Source organism: Salmo salar, chromosome 11 (genome assembly GCF_965601325.2).
Source record: "Salmo salar chromosome 11, fSalSal1, whole genome shotgun sequence".
NCBI classification, from domain to species: domain Eukaryota; kingdom Metazoa; phylum Chordata; class Actinopteri; order Salmoniformes; family Salmonidae; genus Salmo; species Salmo salar.
This window is the reverse complement of record NC_138301.1, coordinates 108,563,432-108,587,565: the sequence shown is the minus strand read 5'-3', so window position 1 is coordinate 108,587,565 and position 24,134 is coordinate 108,563,432. Positions and strand designations below refer to the sequence as shown.

Here is a 24,134-nt window from a genome sequence, read left to right as displayed (position 1 = left end):
AAAAACAAAACCCTGCTAAACAACAAAGAACACTGACTGACAGTGAAGCTCCATTCTTCGAATGTTGCCTTGAGAATGTTGCATGATTTTTGCTAATTAACGAGGACGGTGCCCATCACAAAACAACAGTAAACCCAACACCTCAGTCCATGAACTCACTGTCAAGCAGCCATTGTTTATGGGCACGCTCATCCTCCAGTGTCTGATTCGTTACATTTGAATAGGCACCGATATTTCCCTCTTACTCATTAACATATTATCAGTGTATGAACAGTATCTCAGTTTGAATATATTTTCAAAACTAATCAAAAACAATATCATTTTTAATATTCACTGCTCTTTCATTCTGCTCTTAAATGGCTCAATTATGAATTCAGGTCAAATTTGAACCCCTTCCAACATCCTGCTCGGTGTTGTCTTCCCTATTTTTTTACTTTTAATATTTATGCACCAACCACCCACTGATACAACTTTAAAATGACAAATAGTACCTAATCAATGTGTGATATCTTACAGAACAAGCTTAATGGGCAACCATACAGGGCTTTATATTTCACCCACTATAATGTCATCAAAAACATAATATCAGCTACATGATGCAGGTAGCCACAGTTCACTTTTCAATGTGACAAAGCCTTATAACTAATTTGGATAGATCAGCTGAATCTAAATCAGGGATTGACATTAAGGTAACCTAAAACAGATATTTCTGGTACCTCCCCATTTTTTAAGTCAGGGGTGTCAAACTCCTTCCACTAAGGGCCTAGTGTCTGTGGGTTTTTGTTTTTTCCTTTCAATGAAGACCTAGACAGCCAGGTGAGGGGAGTTCTTTACTAATTAGTGACTAAGTACAAGGGAGGAGTGAAAACACTTGGCCCTCCATGGAATGAGTTTGACATGTGGTTTAAGTGGAAGACAATTTATGACATTTCTGTGTGCAAACAGCTAGAGCCATAAAGTGCCATAAATTGTCTCTCTTTCACTTAAACAATTGTGAGGAACAAAAAATACACGTTTTAGGCTACTGGAAAGTTTGGTTGTTTTCACCTGACCAATGGGGAAACCACAGAGAAGGCTCAACTTGCCCAACTGCCATTCCTTCCATAAGGGTAGCTCAGCTGGTAGAGCATGGTGTTTGCAACGCCAGGGTTGTGGGTTCGATTCCCACAGGGGGCCAGCACAGAATATTTTTTTTTATGAAATTGTATGAAATTCACTACTGTAAGTCGCTCTGGATAAGAGCGTCTGCTAAAATGACTAAAATGTAAAAAATGTAAACCAGAAAGTTCACTTGCCTGGCCAATAGGACAACCTTTAATGTCAATCCCTGAAAATCACTACTTCTTTCATGCACAGAAAACAAATATACTGTATAAAGGGAAAGTGGGATACCTAGTCAGTTGTACAACTGAATGCATTCAACTGAAATGTTTCTTCCGCATTTAACCCAACCCCTCTGAATCAGAGTTAGCCATCCATCCATCAAGAAATAGCCTATCAAGCAACTAAACAAAATACACATTTATTAGGAGGGAATTCAAAAGGCTGATCGAGGACCTTTGTACTGAAGATGTTTGTTCTCTATGATTGTGTTGATGCTTTTCAGGGTATAGATGTGAATATTGTTGTGTATATTGATGGGTATAATGATGTGTATAGTGTGTATTGATGTGTATATTGACGTGTATAGTGTATATTAATGTGTATACTGTACATCGATGTATATCATGTATATTGATGTGTATAGTGATGTGTATAGTGTATATTGATGTGTACAGTGATGTGTATAGTGTATATTGATGTGTATAGTGTATATTTATGTGTATAGTGATGTGTATTGTGTATATTGATGTGTATAGTGTATATTTAAGCAATAAGGCTTGGGGGGGTGTGGTATATGGCCAATATACACCGAGATGCGTTGTGCCAAAGAACAGCCTTTTGCAGTGGTATATTGACCATATACCAGAAACCCCAGAGGTGCCTTAATTCATTTTTACATGTTTTGTTTGAGCTGCTTTTGAAAGCAAAAGTCAAATTGAAAATAGTATTGGTATTGTTGAATTCGAAAAAGTAACCAATTGTCATACTTGAGTAAAAGTAAAGATACCTTAACAGAAAATGACTCAAGTAAAAGTGAAAGTCACCCAGTAAAATTATACTTGAGTAAAAGTCTAAAAGTATTTGGTTTTAAATATACTTAAGTATCAAAAGTAAATGTAATTGCTAAAATATACTTAAGTATCAAAAGTATAAATCATTTCAAATTCCTTATATTAAGCAAACCAGACGGCACCATTTTCATTTTTTTACGGCCAGGGGCGCGCTCCAACACATAATTTACAAATGAAGCATGTGTGTTTAGTGAGTCCGCCAGCTCAGACACAGTAGCGATGACCAGGGATGTTCTCTTGATAAGTGTGTGAATTAGACAATTTTCCTGTCCTGCTAAGCATTCAAAATGTAACGAGTACTTTTGGGTGTCAGGGAAAATGTGTGGAGTAAAAAGTACATCATTTTCTTTAGGAATGTAGTGAAGTAAAAGTTGTCAAAAATATAATTAGTAAAGTACAGATACCCACAAAAACAACTTAAGTAGTACTTAATTACTTTACACCACTGGTTTTCATAATAGCAAGCTAGCAAGTCTGTTTGTTTGGTTACCACAGCAACTACTGTAGTTATCTAGTAAACTTGCTAGCTACTTCAGTGGATGTTGAACACATGTCTACTGGCAAATGAACCTCATTTCTAGTGGCAAATGTGTGAAATTATAGCCATGGTATGAAATAGATAATCAACTCAGGACTTTTGGTTACTACATGATTCCATATGTGTTATTTCATAGTTTTGAATGAGTAGGTGTGACCAAACTTTTGACTGGTACTGTACATAAGGGATAATCAACGAGGGGCTATGTGTTCTATGGAAAATAATGCAAATCCATGGATGGTCAGTTCCACTCCGCGTCTTGGAACACACATTCCACCTCCTTCATTATTTTCCATAAAACGCATAGCCCCTCGTTGATAATCCCTTATGTACAGTACCAGTCAAGCGTTTGGTCACACCTACTCATTCAAGGGTTTTTCTTTATTTTTTACTATTTTCTACATTGTAGAATAATAGTTTAGACATCAAACTATGAAATAACACATATTTATTTTACCGTTATTTTACCAGGTAAGTTGACTGAGAACACATTCTCATTTTCAGCAACTACCTGGAGAATAGTTAGAGGGGAGAGGGGATGAATGAGCAAATTGTAAACTGGGGATGATTAGGTGGCCGTGATGGTATGAGGGCCAGATTGGGAATTTAGCCAGGACACCGGGGTTAACACCCCTACTCTTACGATAAATGCAATGGGATCTTTAACGACCTCGGAGAGTCAGGACACCCGTTTAACATCCCATCCAAAAGACAGCACCCTACACAGTGTCCCCAATCACTGCCCTGGGGAATTGGGATATTTTTTAGACCAGAGGAAAAAGTGCCTCCTACTGGCCCTCCAACACCACCTGGTCTCCCATCCAGGGACTGACCAGGACCAACCCTGCTTAGCTTCAAAGCAAGCCAGCAGTGGGATGCAGGGTGGTATGCTGCTGGATATGGAATCATGTAGTAACCAAAAAAGTGTTAAACAAATCATTTATATTTGAGATTCTTCAAAGTAGCCACCCTTTGCCTTGATGACAGCTTTGCACACTCTTGGCATTCACTCAAGCAGCTTCATGAGGTAGTCATCTGGAATTAATTTCAATTAACAGGTGTGTTTTGTTAAAAGTTAATTTATGGAATGGAGTGCTGCATCAGATGACCTGGCCACCACAATCACCTGACCTCAACCCAATTGAGATGGTTTGGAATGAGTTGGACCGCCAAGTGAAGGAACTCCTTCAAGACTGTTGGAAAAGCATTCCAGGTGAAGCTGGTTGAGAGAATGCCAAGAGTGTGCAAAGCTGTCATCAAGGCAAAGGGTAACTACTTTGTAGAATTTCAAATATAAAATATATTTTGATTTGTTTAACCTGTTAAGGCTAGGGGGCAGTATTGACACGGCTGGATAAAAAACGTACCCGATTTAATCTGGTTACTACTCCTGCCCAGTAACTAGAATATGCATATAATTATTGGCTTTGGATAGAAAACACCCTAAAGTTTCTAAAACTGTTTGAAATGTGTCTGTGAGTATAACAGAACTCATATGGCAGGCAAAAACCTGAGAAGATTTCATGCAGGAAGTGGCCTGTCTGACAAGGTGTCGTTCTTCTTGTCTCTGTTTATTGAAGAGTGAGGATCTTAGCTGTCCCGTGACACTTCCTACGGCTGCCATAGGTTCTCAGAAGGCGGCAAAACGCTGAATCGTGGCTTTGCATGCTCTGGCTGAAACAAAGTAGCGCGTTTGGGTAGTGGCTGGTTACAGTACTGTGAGACTCAGGCTCGTGCCCGCGTCGACCGAAAGCTTTGTTTTCTTTCCTCTGTTTAGCTAAATGGACATTCCCGGTTAGAATATTATCGCTTTTTTACGAGAAAAATGGCATAAAAATGGATTTTAAACAGCGGTTGACATGCTTCGAAGTACGGTAATGGAATATTTAGATTTTTTTTGTCACGAATTGCGCCATGCGCGCGACCCTAATTTACCATTTCGGATAGTGTCTGGGACGCACGAACAAAATGCCGCTATTCGGATATAACGATGGATTATTTTGGACCAAACCAACATTAGTTATTGAAGTAGCAGTCCTGGGAGTGCATTCTGACGAAGACAACAAAAGGTAATCAAACTTTTATAATAGTAAATCTGATATTGGTGAGTGCTAAACTTGCCGGGTGTCTAAATAGCTAGCCCGTGATGGCTGGGCTATGTACTTAGAATATTGCAAAATGTGCTTTCACCAAAAAGCTATTTTAAAATCGGACATATCGAGTGCATAGAGGAGTTCTGTATCTATAATTCTTAAAATAATTGTTATGCTTTTTGTGAACGTTTATCGTGAGTAATTTAGTAAATTGTTAGTGAATTCGCCGGAAGTTTGCGGGGGGTATGCTAGTTCTGAACATCACATGCTAATGTAAAAAGCTGGTTTTTGATATAAATATGAACTTGATTGAACAAAACATGCATGTATTGTATAACATAATGTCCTAGGGTTGTCATCTGATGAAGATCATCAAAGGTTAGTGCTGCATTTAGCTGTCTTCTGGGTTTTTGTGACATTATATGCTAGCTTGAAAAATGGGTGTCTGATTATTTCTGGCTTGGTACTCCGCTGACATAATCTAATGTTTTGCTTTCGTTGTAAAGCCTTTTTGAAATCGGACAGTGTGGTTAGATTAACGAGAGTCTTGTCTTTAAATAGCTGTAAAATAGTCATATGTTTGAGAAATTGAAGTAATAGCATTTCAAAGGTTTTGAAAATCGCGCCACAGGATTCAACTGGCTGTTACGTAGGTGGGACGAATTCGTCCCGCCTGCCCCAGAGAGGTTAACACTTTTTTGGTTACTACATGATTCCATTTGCGTTATTTCATAGTTTTGATATTTTCAATATTATTCTACAATGTAGATAATAGTAAAATAAAGAAAAACCCGTGAATGAGTAAATGTGTCAAAACTTGACTGGTACTGTATATTGATCTGTATAGTGATGTGTACATTGACGTGTATATTGATGTGTGTATTGATGTGTATAGTGTATATTGGTTTGTATATTGATGTGTATAGTGTATATTGATGTGTATAGTGTATATTGGTTTGTATATGGATGTGTATAGTGTATATTTGTGTATAGTGTATATTGATGTGTGTATTGATGTGTATAGTGTATATTTGTTTGTATATTGATGTGTATAGTAATGTGTATAGTGCATATTGATGTGAATAGTGTATATTGATGTGTATAGTGTATACTGATGTGTATAATGATGTGTATAGTGTATATTGATGTGTATATTGTATATAGGATGTGTGTCTATATTGACCCCTTGCACAGTGAGGAGGGTGGTTTGAGTGGCCCAAAAATCTCCAAGGATCACAGCTGGAGAATTGCAGATGTTAGTTGGGTCTTGGGGTGAGAAAGTCTCCAAAACTACAATCAGACGCCATATACATAACCACAAGTCGTTTGGGAGGGTTGCCATAAAAAAGCCTTTGCTCTCATCAAACAACAAACTCAGGCGCCTACAGTTTGCCAAACGTTGCTGGAACTTTCAATGGGACCGGGTTCTATGGTCAGATGAGACCAAAATAGAGCGTTTTGGAAACAAACACCAGAGGTGGGTTTAGCGTAGACATAAAGATAGTCAGGCAGAATAGTACCTCATCCCCACTGTGAAGTATGGTGGTGGATCTTTGATGTTGTGGGGCTGTTTTTCTTCCAAAGGCTCTGGACAACTTGCTAGGATATATGGTATCATGGACTCCATCAAGTACCAGCAGATATTAAATTAAAACCTGACTGTCTCTGCTAGGAAGCTTAAACTGGGCCGTGGTTGGATCTTCCAGCAGGACAATGATCCAAAGCACACCTCAAAAATCAACACTACGTTATACACATGATCTCCTATTGGGAGTTTTACTCTCTGTACCAGTCTTGACAACAGGAGTTCTTTATCATAACCACGGGGGGCCATTATGAAAAAAAAAAGAAATGTATGCATTCACTACTGTAAGTCGCTCTGGATAAGAGCGTCAGCTAAATTACTAAAAAAAATGTAAAATGTAAACACTAAAATGTTTCACTGACCACAGAATCAAGGTTTTCCCATGGCCATCCCAGTCCCCTGACCTAAATCCCATTGAAAACCTGTGGGATGAGCTAAAGAGGAGAGTCCACAAGCGTGGACCTCGGAATCTGAAGGATCTGGAGAGATTCTGTATAGAGGAATGGTCTCAAATCCCTTGCCATGTGTTCTACAACCTCATTACGCATTATAGGAGAAGACTCAGAGCTGTTATCTTGGCAAAGGGAGGTTGCACAAAGTATTGAATGAAGGGGTGCCAATAATTGTGGCACACATATATTTGAGGAAAATATTTGTTTCATGATAATAATTGATCTATTTCAATTATTTTACTTTAATTAAAGGTTAGATTTTTTGGAATATTTTGAATGAAAGACCAAGAGGATAAACAATAAAGACATTTTTTTCACAGCCTGTTTTGCTCCTATTTACCAAGGCTGCCAATATTAGTGGAGGGTATATTGATGTGTATAGTGTATATTGATGTTTATAGTATATATTGATTTGTATAGTGTACATTTCTGTATATATTGATGTGTATATTGATGTGTATAGTGTATAATGGTTTGTTATTGGTGTGTATAGTGTATATTCATGTATATTTAATGTGTTTAGTGTATAGTGATGTTTATATTGATGTGTGAATTTATGTGTATAGTGTAGTTTATAGTAGTTTATATATTGATGTGTATATTAATGTATATATTGATGTGTATAGTGAAGAGTATATTGATGTGTATAGTGATGTTTATATTGATGTGTGTAGTGTATATCGATGTGTATAGTGTATATTAATGTGTATAGTGTATATTGATTTGTATAGTGTACATTTCTGTATATATTGATGTGTATATTGATGTGTATAGTGTATAATGGTTTGTTATTGCTGTGTATAGTGTATATTCATGTATATATTCATGTGTTTAGTGTATAGTGATGTTTATATTGATGTGTGAATTTATGTGTATAGTGTAGTTTATATTGGTCTATATATTGATGTGTATATTAATGTATATATTGATGTGTATAGTGAAGAGTATATTGATGTGTATAGTGATGTTTATATTGATGTGTGAATTTATGTGTATAGTGTAGTTTATATTGGTTTATATATTGATGTGTATATTAATGTATATATTGATGTGTATAATGTTTACTGATGTGTATGTTGATGTGTATATTGATGTGTAGTGTTCAGTGATGTGTATATTGATGTGCATATTGATGTGTATAACGCATATTGATGTGAATATTGGTGTATAGTGATGTGTATAGTGTATATTGATGTGTATAGTGTATATTGACGGGTATATTCATGTGTATAGTGTGTATTTCTGTGTATAGTGATATGTATACTGTATATTGATGTGTATAGTGTATGTTAATGTATATATTTACGTATTTAGTGTATAGTGATGTGTATATTGATGTGTATAGTGTATATTGATGTGTATAGAGTAAATTGATGTGCATATTGGTGTATAGTGTATATTGATGTGTATATTGCTGCGTATGGTGAATAGTGATGTGTATAGTGTATATTGCTGTGTATAGTTTATATTTCTGTGTATAGTGATGTGTATAGTGTATATTGGTGTATAGTGTGTATTGATGTGTATAGTGTATTTTAATGTATATATTGATGTATTTAGTGTATAGTGATGTGTATATTGATGTGTATAGTGTATATTAACGTATATATTGGTGTGTACAGTGCATATTGATGTGTATATTGCTGTGTATAGTGATGTGTATAGTATATATTGATGTGTATATTGATGTGTATAGTGTATATTGATGTATATATTGACGTGTATATTGTATATTGATGTGTATAATGTATATTGATGTGTATAGTGTATATTGATGTGAATAGTGTATATTGATTTGTATATTGATTTGTATAGTGTAGTGTATTGTGTATATTGGTTTGTATATTGATGTGTATTGTGTATATTAATGCATATATTGATGTGTATGGTTATGTATATATTGATGTGTATAGTGTATAGTATAAATTGATGTGAATATTGATGTGTATAGTGTATATTGATGTGTATAGTGTATAGTGATGTCTATATTGTATAGTATATATTGATGTGAATATTGATGTGTATAGTGTATATTCATGTGTATATATATGTGTATAGTGATGTGTATAGTGTATATATGTGTATATATATGTGTATATTGATGTGTACAGTGATGTGTATAGTGTATATTTGTGTATAGTGCATATTGATGTGCATAGTACATATTGATGTGTATATTGACATGTATAGGGATGTATATAGTATATTGATGTGTATAGTGTATATTGATGTGAATAGTGTATATTGATGTGTATATTAATGAATATATTGATGTCTTTAGTGTATAGTGATGTGTATATTGATGCGTATAGTGTATATTGATGTGTTTATTGATTTGTATAGTGTCGTGTATTGTGTATATTGGTTTGTATATTGATGTGTATAGTGTATATTAATGTATATATTGATGTGTATAGTGATGTATATATTGATGTGAATATTGATGTGTATAGTGTATATTGATGTGTATATTGATGTGTATAGTGTATATTAAAATGTATATTGATGTGTATAGTGTATAGTGATGTATATAGTGTATATTGATGTTTATAGTGCATGTTGATGTTCATTTTGATGTGTTTAGTGTATATTGCTGTGCAGAGTGACGTGTATAGTGTATATATATATATATATCTGTGTACAGTGATGTGTATATTGATGTGTATAGTGTATATTAATGTGTATAATGATGTGTATAGTGATGTGTATAGTGTATATTGATGTGTATAGTGATGTGTATAGTGTGTATTGATGTCTATAGTGTACATTGATGTGAATATTGATATTTATAGTGTATATTGATGTGTATAGTGTATATTAACGTATATATTGATGGGTATAGTGTATATTGATGTGTATATTGATGCGTATAGTGTATATTGATGTGTTTATTGATTTGTATAGTGTAGTGTATTGTGTATATTGGTTTGTATATTGATGTGTATAGTGTATATTCATGTATATATTGATGTGTATAGTGATGTATATATTGATGTGTATAGTGTATAGTATATATTGATGTGAATATTGATGTGTATAGTGTATATTGATGTGTATATTGATGTGTATAGTGTAGTGTATATTGTATTGCATATATTGACGTGAATATTGATGTGTATAGTGTATATTGATGTGTATAGTGTACATTAATGTGTATAGTGTATATTAATATGTATATTGATGTGTATAGTGATGTATATAGTGTATATTGATGTTTATAGTGCATGTTGATGTTCATTTTGATGTGTTTAGTGTATATTGCTGTGCAGAGTGATGTGTATAGTGTATATATATATATCTGTGTATAGTGATGTGTATAGAGATGTGTATAGTGTATATTGGTTTGTATATTGATGTGTATAGTGTATATTGATGTGTATAGTGTATATTGATGTGTATAGTGATGTGTATTGATGTCTATAGTGTACATTGATGTGAATATTGATATTTATAGTGTATATTGATGTGTATAGTGTCGGGTGTAGTGTATATTGGTTTATATATTGATCTGTATAGTGTATATTAATGTATATATTAATGTGTATAGTGTATCGTGATGTGTATATTGATGTGTATAGTGCATATTGATGTGTATAATGTATATTGATGTGTACATTGATTTGTATAGTGTATATTGATGTGTATAGTGTATATTGATGTGTATATTGATGTGTATAGTGTATATTGATGTGTATATTGATGTGTATAGTGTATATTGATGTGTATAGTGTATATTGATGTGTATAGTGTATAATATGTGTATAGTGTATATTGATGTGTATATTGATATGTATAGTGTATATTGATGTGTATAGTTTATAGTGATGTATATATTGATGTGCATAGTGTATATTGATGTGTTATTGATGTGTATAGTGATGTGTTTAATGTGTATTGATGTGTATAGAGGGCTCATCTGTGAAAGAGACCTTGGTCTCAGCCTAGTAAAAAGAAATCCATTGCTACATCTAAACTAAAATAATTATTCATTGTGTTTGTGTCTTTTATGTTTGCAAATGTATAGGGAAATTATTTGAAACCCCACTCATGGCAATGGGGAGCCAGTGTACTCACCAGTGTGCACAAACATGTGTTTGACGTAGTTCTGTTTAGCAGTAAAGGTTTTAGTGCAGAGAGTGCACTCATAGGGCTTCTTCTCCCCCTGTCCCATCGAGGCCGCCTGTTGCTGTTCCCGCGCTGCCTGTTGCTGTACCGTCAATTGCTGAGGGAATGGGGGCATACTAGGGGTAGGCCCGGACACAAACTGGGGCTGCTGGCCTCCCATGGACTGCTGCAGGCTGAAGAGGAAGGGCTTGTTGTTGCTGGCCGACTGTGTGGGAAACAGAGTGGGCAGGTAGGAGTTGCCAGCCATGCCCATTACCTGGGTGTTGCTGGTCATGGTGAGCGGCATCCTCAGGTTGCTGGTGTGAGATTCGGCCTGACGCATATAGAGTAGGGCACTTGGCAGAGACTGGGCCATGATTGGGTTGGGCAGGGGCTGCAACATGTTACTGTCGCTAGTGCTGTGGGATGTGCCCCCTTCCTCCGTCTCATGAATCTGCTCTGGGGAGGAGTCATCGACCTCAATCTGCACTGGGGTCCCCTCTCCACCTCCTTCCCTCCCAAAGCCCACGGGGTACTGGTGCTGGTCCACGGAGTCTGGCTCAGTACCAATGGAGGAGCTTACCCCTGAGTCAAAGCTTTCACCCTTCGGTTCAGTCTCCACACCCTCAACGTGGTCAGTGTCCTCTGTGCACTCATCCATACCATAGCAGCTGTACTCATCCTCTGCTTCCTGCTTTATGTGAATGCCTCCTGTCTGTATGCGTACCGGTCGGGGCTGCTTGCGGCAGTGGGTGGTCTCAGGGGTGGATAGGAAGCGTTCCATCTGCTGTGACCTTTCATGGATGCGGGTGATCCACGGCGGGTCCTGGTCGTGCTGGTCCTTCTGCATGCTAAGGGCTGGGTCGTAGCTTGTTGTCATACTGGTTACGTAGTGGGAGCGCTCACGGGTTCCATTCTGCAGTGAGAGGCCTGAGTAGGAGTACAGCGATGTGTACGCACGCTCAAGGCTCTGCTGGGATGTGGCCTGCATGTACCCTGACTCCGCATCGCTGCTGGGCCCAGAGGTGCCTGACTCAGGTGTGCCCCGGGGCGTCTCCTGCCCAGAATCCCCTGGGTTGACAGGGAACCCCCCTGGACCAGCCAGGCCCACATTCTGGGACACGATGCGGGTGCACTCATCGATGACCGTCTTGATCTGCAGGATACTGGCAGCAGTGAGGATCTGGAGAGCCTCCGATTGGGACACCCGCAGGACCCCGCTGTACATGAAGTCTATCAGCTTCTGGATGGACTGCACCGAGACCACCGAGGGGATCTCAATGTCACTGTAGCCCAGGAGCAGCTTGTCCTGGAAGAAGGGGCTCCCAGCGGCCAGCACGCAGCGGTGGGCTCGCAGCATGCTTCCATGGATCCGAACAGTCACGTCACAGAAGTGCCCGCGGTTGCGCTGCTCATTGAGGGTCTCAAGTACAGAATTGCTGAAGTTGTGGAGATTGATGTTATGAATGCGCTCGGTCATCCCCTTGCAACAGATGTCACCTGGACACAGAAGAAAAAAAGGCTTAATGTTTTAAATAATTAATAAACCTTAAGAAAGTCCAAATGTGGGCCACATGATGAGCACTATCTAATACAAAAAAAATTATAATGATTATAAAATACAAGATGAAACATAGCTGCACTGCAGGGACATAATCAGGATATTTAGCACAGAAATGCCAAGTTTAATCAATTTCAACAAATGACCTTCTCCATCCACCCCATGTGCTTTCCTCACATTTCAGTGGTCATCTTATTTTCATAAGATGTTGGCATTTGATATTGAAACAATCAGATTAGTCAAGGTAAACTAGCTAGCTGGTTAGTAGTTGGATGAATGTCTGCACAAAACTGCACAACAAAGGATCTGTAGCGCGATAGAGGGAAAGAGACAATCAAGATGGATCCCCATCTCATTAGTTTTGTTCCCATCTTACAAGTCTGGTGGTAGATTTTCTCTGAGACTCTAAACCACCAGTAGGTGGTGCTCTGGGTTTAAACCAATAGGCTTAGCTTATCAGCCGTCCACCTGCGTGCTCAATGATGGTGCTCCCTAACTATCTTACCTCTGCTCTCCAAGTGATGGTGCTCCCTAACTATCTTACCTCTGCTCTCCAAGTGATGGTGCTCCCTAACTATCTTACCTCTGCTCTCCAAGTGATGGTGCTCCCTAACTATCTTACCTCTGCTCTCCAAGTGATGGTGCTCCCTAACTATCTTACCTCTGCTCTCCAAGTGATGGTGCTCCCTAACTATCTTACCTCTGCTCTCCAAGTGATGGTGCTCCCTAACTATCTTACCTCTGCTCTCCAAGTGATGGTGCTCCCTAACTATCTTACCCTCTGCTCTCCAAGTGATGGTGCTCCCTAACTATCTTACCTCTGCTCTCCCAATTTTGGGACATTACACAAATTAAGCTGGTATTTGCGCCAGAGTCCTTTGCTAAAATTTGGTCTGACAATGTTTAGGCCACCCTCATGAATGGATTTGTGGCTGCCCTGAACACAAACTGTACCTGAAACTCATATCTACAAATTGGCTCAGCAACTAAACAAATCTTCAAAGATAGCTCCATTATATTCCAAGCGTAACAGTATTGCGCTCAATTCATGCAATGTTAAAGCTCCTCTTAGACATCTAAATGTAGTATTAACAAAATGCTACAAAGACAATATACAACTGACTTGTTGAATATTGCTTGACTTTTCTAGCTGACATTTGAAGATCAGTTGAAAAAGACTGGATATGACAATGAAAGACAATGGCATCCAATAGCTTTGTCATTCCACACATGGAATCTAGATTATTTAAATTGGTTTTCTACCATTTCACCATAATAACATATTTTATTAACCACTTTGATAGCAGAACAAGTATCAAATCACGAAATATTATTTATCATTAGCCCTCCAGCAAACAGCCTCTACATTATACTGTCCTTAAAAAAACATGAATGGCTTTTCTGGAAGACTGAACACCTGTTCATACAATCGTATACGTTTTACATAATTTCATTCATCCACATAACCCACACCCAGAGTACAGGGGTTCTTAAAACCACTGCTATTATACAGTACCTCCCCTTTTACCCTCTGGGTACATACCGTACAGACACACACACACGCACGTACGCACACGCACGCACGCGCACGCACGCACGCACGCACGCACACACACACACACACACACACACACACACACACACACACACACACACACACACACACACACACACACACACACACACACACACACACACCACACATTTATTCTTATAGCACCTGACCCCCTTTCACTACTATCACCCTTGTAATTATCATATGCAATAGCAGTAAAACTACAATTAAATCAGACTTCTCTCCTATGCAGTCGTAAAGGAAAGGTGGCATGATATAGAATATATTCCACAAATCTAACAACTATCTAAGTGCACCGGGCCATGCAAAACTAACTGGCCCACTCAGATCTAACATGGTGTTTGGGGATGGAATAAGCTAACTAGCTAGCTAGCTAGCAAGCAAGCTACAACAACCCCATCAACACTGTACGTTTTGCAGAAATGAATGGTCAAATACCAATCGGATTAATGTCATTATTTATTTCAAGGTAGGTCTTTATTTTAGCTGAACTGCCTGATCTTTCTTGGCCGATATTACTTGCAGGATATCATGGTAGCCAATGTTTGTCCATTATACCTGGATTTACTGTTACTGTTGCTAATAACGTCAGTAACGTTAGCACTCAGGTTAGCATGTGGCTAGCTATAGCTACCATTGGCCAATAGTTTTAGCCAGTTTGGTTATAGACTTTCAATGTCTACTATGATGGTAAAGGTTTATCTTGATTTTGTGTAACAGTATGAGAAACGCTGGACTTGGTATAATGGGGATCCTTACCGTCTTATGTGGACACTGGCTTCACTCCTGCTGTGTACTCACTTGTGTCCTTCTCTTAAAGTCACTTTTCCGAACGCTTTTCCGACATGACCTCGATCAAATTCGGATAAAATATAAATTTGTCTCAAAATAGAAATGTAAAGTGATATGTCGTATTGGGACTTTTAGTTGGAAGGATGAAATCAATCCGAATGTTCAACAGCAACCTAATTCTGCAATCTTCCCGTTAATGTTAAACACAATCATCAAGATCTTCCTAGATAATGTTAAACACAATCATCAAGATCTTCCTAGATAATGTTAAACACAATCATCAAGATCTTCCTAGATAATGTATAATGTATATTCATGGCCATGCCTTGCTTTTAGGTCAAGTGATTACCTTTGACCATCTGCCAGAGAAAATAAAAGCCTTGAATCTACAGTATGTCTATTTACTTTAATGTTTTATATAAGACTTGCTATCAAAACCAAGGGAAGAACTAATGAACACCATTTAGTTTTATTTAATCTTGGGAAACCAATTGATCGAAAGCATTATAATAAATAAAAACGGGGAAAAAAATTAAAACAAACATCCTCTAATCACAGCCATTAGGCTTAATACAATCAGAAAGAGAAAAACGGGATGACTGCAACATGCCGTGACAGCAGGACAGCTTTGGTATATATTTACAAAACCATATTGAATGTCTGTTAATAAATGACAAACACACCCATGTAGCTAGAGAAACAGTGGCCAGAGTAGCCTAACTGCCGACAGACTGACCAACTGACCGACCAACTGACCAACCACAGAAATATACTCACAGTCAGATGACTCTTTGTTGGGAAGATGTGTGTGAGGCTGGTGATGAGGCACAGGGCACACTGCTACAGGTTGCTGGTGAAGGTGGCTATGGAAAGACCAGTCCTAGGCTGTCCCTTCAGTCCTCTCTGCTGCCACTATCATAGGTCGCTCTGCCACAGGGCCACAGTGGTCTCTTCAATACCACCCTGGGGGAAAAAGAGAACATGTTCATTCTGAGAAAGAAATGTGTAGGTGTCTAACCTTCATACATAGATAATGAAGTGAGCAATGCAATCTGGATGTGTTATAATTTCCAAGGTAAAGAGTGAGTGGACCTTCTAGACCAATTTAAGGCAGTTTACTCTAGTGGACACTTGACCGCCAATTATATGTCAAGGTTAGAAATCATATGGTCACAGGGCCAAATCTCTTTTCAGTCGTTATCTAAACTACTGGTCAGTGAACCACACCCTGCAAAGGGGATCCTTCCACATTCCAGTCTGATTTACCCACAAAGATATTATACTTCTCATACTGTATCATATTTTCCCATTTTGAATAAAAGGACAAAGGTCAAAGGCTATATACATATGTTCAAGATCTCATAGATTTATCAGAAAAGCACTGAGAGAGAGCAGAAAATTCTACAACATGCCTTGAGAGGGCCTAAAGAGGACTCAGGAGCTTGATTTATTTGAATAAAAGATTGCAACAATGGCGAAAGGACTGTTCTCCAATACAAAGGACTCCAACAGTGTGTGTGTGTGTGTGTGTGTGTGTGTGTGTGTGTGTGTGTGTGTGTGTGTGTGTATACACAATCATCAAGATCTTCCTAGATATGTGTGTGCCAAGATATGTGTGTGCCAAGGCAGTACTGAATGTGATTTCAAATGTATGTTTATTTATTTTTACTCCTTTTTCTCCCCAATTTCGCGATATCCAATTGGTAGTTACACTCTTGTCCCATCGCTGCAACTCCCGTACGGACTCAGGAGAGGCGAAGGTCGAGAGCCATGCGTCCTCCGAAACACGACCCTGCCAAGCCGCACTGCTTCTTGACACACTGCTCGCTTAACCCGGAAGCAAGTCGCATCAATGCGTCGGAGGAAACACCGTACAACTGGCGTTTGAAGTCAGCATGCAGGCGCCTGGCCCGCCACAAGGAGTCGCTAGAGCGTGATGGGACGAGGACATCCCGGCCAGCCAAACCCTCCCCTAACCCGGACGACGCTGGGCCAATTGTGTGCCGCCTCGTGGGTCTTCCGGTCGCGGCCGGCTGCGACACAGCCTGGGATTGAACCCGGGTCTGTAATCAAATGTATTATAAAATATATTTTGATTTGTTTAACACATTTTTGGTTACTACATGATTCCATATGTGCTATTTCATAGTTTTGATGTCTTCACTATTATTCTACAATGTAGAAAATATAAAAAATAAAGAAAAACCCTGGAATGAGTAGGTGTGTCCAAACCTTTGACTGGTACTGTATATCAATACTAAAATAGACAACATGGGGTTACTATGGAGCACCATAGTAAGACCTTACGATCAGTAACAGTCAACTGAGAAATACTGTAACACAAGGCATTCTTGAAGAAACACAAAAAGGCATTTAACTACACCCAGGGTGTGATTCTCAGGTTTACAGAGACTCTAAGCCATACATATGTGTGCATGGCCATAAACTGTAAAAGGCCAACTGTAGACGATGTGAGTGAGCATCCTCAGGTTTGTACTGTAGGTCCTCACAACTGTTCACAAAATGGAGGAAATTTCCATATATCAAATTCAAATAAAGTTTCCTAAAGGATAAATACCCATATTTGCTTTGAACCGTTGCACTGTGGTTTCCTCTTTTTGATGGTGGACAGTGCCTATAGTACAATACAAACAAATGTCTTCCTATTTTTTTGTCTTCCCTTTTCTTGCCATGTATCTTTCATCTATTGCAATCTATTTAATGAATGATCTTCATGAACATGATCATACACTATACTGTAGGAATATCATGTATTTGGTATTTTATTCGGATCCCCATTAGCTGTTGCTGAAGCGACTTTTCCTTGGTTAAAGCATTAAGCTTGATTAAACAGTAAACATTAGAAGAGGGGGTAACCAACAACCATTTTAATCATTCCAAGGAACCTTTAAAATATTTGACTCTGGGAAAATGTACTGGCATCAAGTAAAACAACTTGTATTAACTTTAAGAGTGACTAATCAAAAGGTAATGACTGCAACAGACAAACAAGACATAGCATGTGACGGTAATGAATACCGAATTGTCTCCATAAATGCTTTATGTCATTTATCTATTCATCAGATTTATTCTCTGCTTTTGGTTATCTTTCCCAGAGCAGCTCTGAGCATAGATATTTATTTTTCTAAAAAGGGCTTTATTTATCCTTGCATACTTTCCATTGTATTAGTAGGCCTATGCCTCTGGCAGACCAGCCAGATTAATGTAATTAAACACTGCTTTGTATAGATGTAGGATCTTAATTTGAGCCAGTATGCTACAGCAGGAAAATAATACAGCTGCAACAGGAAATATGAATTATTATGTGGATTATAATGATTGGACATTTTTGTAGGGGTTGATAGGAAAGTTATCCTGCAACAGGGTGATCAAATTAAGATCCTACATCTGTAGATGCACAGAAGCAGTCAAATACAACCTTTGGAAAAACAAAATATCATAAACTAAGAAAACACAATGTAACGTACAACCAAACGTTTCTTCTGCTGTCCACATATGATAAACCTTTTAGGCTCCACGTAGAACCCTCTGTGGAAAGGGTTATACAGTACATGGAACCCATATGGGTTCTACCTGGAACCAAAAGGGTTCGACCTGGATACATGCAGTGCTCCATTGCGAAAGAGATTCTTAGTTTCAATGGGACTCCCTGTTAAAATAAAGGTAAAATAAAGAAATGTGGACCTCTTCAACCTGTTTCCTAACAACCAAATACCTGTGGTTACACCACAGAAGTGACATACAGCGTCCCCTCTATGCCAATAGTTGTGATCCCCGCCATGAATAATGTTTGTTTCTCTATTGTTTTATCGAATTATAGTTTGAGGCACAGTAAATATAGCTATAAGCATGTGTTGCTGTTTGTTTTCCATATTGGACAAAATGGCACCATGTTTCCATAACGAGCCACTGCTGTGGTTTTAGGTCAAACAGCTCAACAGAAACAAGCCTTGGTTAGCCTAACCAACTACGCCACCAGCCATATTATTTTAATTTAGGGACTTTGCAAAACACCTTCCAATGATGCTAAGAACTAAGTCTGAAGCCATTGCTATTAGGGATGTGACAAGTGGACCATTTTTCTTAACGTTTAAACTGCAATTTTTGTATTGGGTTTCTTTTAAAACCATAAGAAAAAAAACATACAATTCCACGTCAATTCACAATGCAGAATAATGGTCCTATTACGTATGTAAGACCATTAGGGCCGGGCAATGAAGTTATATCTACCACAACCCTTTACAGACATAGAACACTGCTACAGTAGCATGTCAATAATTGATAACTTTTAAGACAATTTCAAAAAGTGCAGCATCAGAAGCATCTGTATCTTTTCAGACAGAATTCTGCCCTGGCATATAATGTTCTATTGTTTCCCTGACAACAAGACATGTTGCTGATTGATGTTCAGCTGTGTTGTTTATGTTTTTTTTATGGTAAGTTATGGTAACTTTAAAGTACTTTTTTAGGAAAGAGTGGTCTGTGCTCAGGCAGCAGGCAGGCTAGGATTGACAGGTCTGGTCGCTTAGTGATGAAAGTTAGTCCCGCTTCAGAAGCGGCATTACTTTACAGACAAGTAAAATGCCATTCATGTCTCCAGAGAAGGTTTTGTGTCAGCGTTGAAGAAGCCGTAGTGTTGCCTGCCCTAACAGGCAAGCAAACATGCTGTAGCCGGGGCGCTTTCAAGGGGCCACATACCATTATATCTGAAAAGGGTAATTGATACAGGCTACAGTATACCGGTAGCCTACTGTAATTTCATATTATGAGACAAAAACACCCCCACCCACTCAGCAACGAAGTGTAGCCTACACCGTGCTCGCAAGACTGGCCCGAATATACTGTATCAGTTCATGAATAGCCTAAGCTAGGATTTTCTACACGCAACAGACCGTATACTGAACACACACTAGTGTCATTCACGAAAAGAAGGAGCAGGCTGGCCAGCATGAGGGAGAGAGAGGAGGGGCAGACAGAACCGTGTGCATATGTCTTGGTAATCTGCATCTCGCAATGTCTTAATTGTATTGCATGCCTCGCAAATTCACCAAAGTAGCTTAAAGTTTGCCTCTTCCTCTCTGGTTTTATTTAAATTACACAACTTTCCCCAGGCCTTTATAGCCATATAGTCTAGTCAGGCTATAACACGGAAAATCATGTTTTGTGATAACTGCAATGTGATTTTAATTATGTGGAGGAAAAAACATCGTTTTTCGGTTTGGGATTTTTCTTAACGTTAAGGATCTCAACTCAATTTAAACGTTCACACCCCTAATTGCTATGCAACTGAAAAGATTTTGAGTGTTGCGTGGCAACAGCTGGAACAAACCAATGCAACACCCTAAATTGTCTTCTGACCCCTAATAATCCATACAATCACAATAAGATCCCAGCAGCTACCCTTGCGGACCCCTGATAAAGTTTAATGTGTAAGCACACTTGCCAGGACCGTAGTCACTGGTTAACATCTATGTGCGTACACTGCCTATACAGTATGCTCATTACCCAACACTGAGCAACTAAATGTCAGACCTATTCCTTTAGAATTTGAATTCAAGTACAATAGTACATTCTATAATAAAGAACATCATAGAGATGTACCATTCATCACACACACACATACACGCACAGTATGCACTCCCTCACTCACTTTTAACTTTAGCAAAATAATAGAAAGAACATTAAGGGGCCTTTTTCTAGTTATTTTTTAAAAGTGTCACAAAGTGCTGAAATCAAGAGGGAAATTTCACTAGTTTACAAAAGCCAGTGAATGCAGGTTTAATAGTGTGTTAACGTCAGGTTAGTGTCATTCTATGGTGACCTGATGACAAAGGCCTCTCCAGGGCCAGTTTTAGACAACACAAGCATATTTACTTCCTCCCTGGTCTCAGTTGCAATCTAGACATGTAAATCCACCTGCCTGAGCGTTGAAGTGAGGTGAATAGGGGCACAAAGGAGCAGACTAAGGGAAGCAGACTTCTGCTGCCCAGACTGCCACTCACAACAGTGATTCCATTTTAGCTGTGACACAGTGGGTGAGCAGCAGCCAGCTCCTACCTGCAGTGAATGCTAATCAGTCCAGGGGTCTCCCTCCTCCCTCCCCTGCCTTGGACGAAAGGGGCTGATGATGATCCTTCAAAATTAATTAGATCCTTTTTGGAGGCAGCCATTTTCTTCCACTACTTATGCCTCTGCCAAATCTGTATAATTTTGTATTTTCATCCCTGTTCAGAGGGAATCAAACTATACTATTATAATGCATTTATGTGTCTGATATTGATCTTCCCCAAGCCTTTCCACAGCTCTCCCTTTCTCTTTCTCTCGCTCTCTCTCTCCCTGCACTGCACTGTGTCCCTCTCTGTAGAGTTAGCTGTCAATAAGTCCCCAGAGGTCAGTTCGTCTGCTAGAAATCAGACACAATGCTCCAGACTGCCAGTGCCATGCCCTGCTGCCACAACAAAGACCACAGGAGGAAAAAAAGGAGGAGAGAAGGGAAGAGAGCAGCATCACCAGTCTGACTTCAGGTTAATCAGAGCTGCCTAGCCTGCCTTAATTAGTTGGCAACCTCATGAAGAATACTGCGCCAAATTTGGAAATCAGTTTAATCTAGGGGGAAAATGAAAAGAAGGTGGGGGTGCGGGATGGGGTTGAGGACAGAGATGAGAGGCGGGTTTGTGAAAGGAGACGATGTTAGCCATGTGAATAATATACATCTTGAATATGCAAATGTGACTTACAATACACACCACAAGCATATATTTTCTCCTTGATACATGTGAGCCTACAGAGGGATTTTAATGGAAATGAACCAACCCATTTGTTTCCTTGGGCGATGAATAATCTGCGATGTGTATTGTGTTGTGCCTACTGTACCATTCAGAAGGATATTCTGGCCTATTCTGATTCTATTTAGTGTTAACAGCAAACAGACAACGCAGCATGCAGTGTTTTGCTACTTTTTGTTGTGGCACATGAATACTATCAATAACTGTAAAGTAAAAGGAAATCTATCAAATCTGTAAAAACAATCTGGTTCAACCATCATTTCATCACGATTGTTATTTCTACTGCCAAAAATGAAGCCTAAGAAAAATGGGTCAGCTTTCAACACTTATGAATGGTAGGGTAAGTATTTGAACACTGACAAAATTGCCCCAAAACCTTTTTCACACCAGATTAAATAATTATAGTCACAAATGTCATAAGAGTAGCAAATGTGATTTAGACTTTAAAAAAAATTCTGTTACAATATTGTTGCTGTCACTGAGGTACAGTTTGACAGAGGTCAAACCCAGTGGGCAGCAGGCTTACTGTTTCATCACAGCCTTTCTATAGTTTGACATACATACATTCCAAAATGATTTGAATAACTTGAATAACAAAATACACATAGGTCTACATCTATTCATTCACCGCAGGGAGCCACATTGTACATCATCTGAACAATATGTATACCTCATCATCTGAACAATATGTACACCTCATCATCTGAACAATATGTATACCACATCATCTGAACAATATGTATACCTCATCATCTGAACAATATGTATACCACATCATCTGAACAATATGTATACCACATCATCTGAACAATATGTATACCTCATCATCTGAACAATATGTATACCACATCATCTGAACAATATGTACACCACATCATATGAACAATATGTATACCACATCATCTGAACAATATGTATACCACATCATCTGAACAATATGTATACCTCATCATCTGAACAATATGTATACCTCATCATCTGAACAATATGTATACCACATCATCTGAACAATTTGTATACCACATCATCTGAACAATATGTATACCACATCATCTGAACAATATGTATACCTCATCATCTGAACAATATGTATACCACATCATCTGAACAATATGTATACCACATCATCTGAACAATATGTATACCACATCATCTGAACAATTTGTATACCACATCATATGAACAATATGTATACCACATCATCTGAACAATATGTATACCACATCATCTGAACAATTTGTATACCACATCATCTGAACAATTTGTATACCACATCTGAAGAATTTGTATACCACATCATCTGAACAATTTATATACCACATCATCTGAACAATTTGTATACCACATCATCTGAAGAATTTGTATACTACATCTGAACAATACTGCAAATGCCACTCTGATCTGAATAAATTATTGGCAATTGAATGTTCAGTTCTCTCCCAACAACATTCTGTTGGGTAATTAAATTAATGAGCAATATACAGTACTACATCTCTTATTACAGTTGAGTGGTTTAAAATCAAGCCCTTGTGCTATTAACTATAAACATGAAAATGACCTGATAATACACTCAATGCACCCATACTGGAAAACAACAACTCAATCTCAGGTTTTAATTGATTAACCTTTGGTCTGCATATGAACTCTGATGTCAGAAAATCCATCAAACAACATTAACAAAACACCTACACACAGCTTCAAAATATATAAAAATACCCCCCAAATAAGGCCACATTGTCGTGATGTGCTGTGTAGTCTAACATTCCTTACAAATGTTTCTAATTTTAATAACGTGTTGGCCAAAACGAAGTTGAAACATACACGATTGGCATGTTTATAAAGGTATAGTAATTGGTACAGTACGTGCCAATACTACAGGCCATTTAAGTCAAAGCAATACCACCACTCAAAACATGAGAATGATTTCATAAATGATAAATGAGATGATTGCCGCCCCCGCCCCCAACAAAAAGAGGGTTAGGTCATGATTGCCCCTGCCCGACCCCTGAGGGTTAGGTAATGATTGCCCCTGCCCGACCCCTGAGGGTTAGGTAATGATTGCCCCTGCCCGACCCCTGAGGGTTAGGTAATGATTGCCCCTGCCCGACCCCTGAGGGTTAGGTAATGATTGCCCCTGCCCGACCCCTGAGGGTTAGGTAATGATTGCCCCTGCCCGACCCCTGAGGGTTAGGTAATGATTGCCCCTGCCCGACCCCTGAGGGTTAGGTAATGATTGCCCCTGCCCGACCCCTGAGGGTTAGGTAATGATTGCCCCTGCCCGACCCCTGAGGGTTAGGTAATGATTGCCCCTGCCCGACCCCTGAGGGTTAGGTCATGTTCTAATCTAAGGTAATCTTACTCAATTGTTAATGTTCTTTGGTCATTTGAATCTTTGAAAACAATGTATAGCTTCAAAAAAAATGTTTTATCATTAGCACTGTCAATCCATGCAT

The 24,134-nt window shown here is 38.6% G+C and overlaps 1 protein-coding gene across 2 annotated transcripts in view; it reads right to left on the bottom strand.

The window, feature by feature from the left end:
• The window catches only part of zbtb20 (zinc finger and BTB domain containing 20), a 54,483-nt gene that overhangs the window by 12,589 nt on the left and 17,760 nt on the right, over nt 1–24,134 (bottom strand). For both annotated transcript variants that reach the window (XM_014129337.3, XM_014129335.3), the window contains 2 exons: nt 15,653–15,838; nt 10,917–12,446 (listed from right to left, as the gene is read on the bottom strand). In XM_014129337.3, coding sequence (XP_013984812.1) covers nt 10,917–12,426 — 1,510 coding nt within the window. In that variant the 5' untranslated portion in view covers nt 12,427–12,446; nt 15,653–15,838. The remainder of the gene's footprint in view (nt 1–10,916; nt 12,447–15,652; nt 15,839–24,134) is intronic.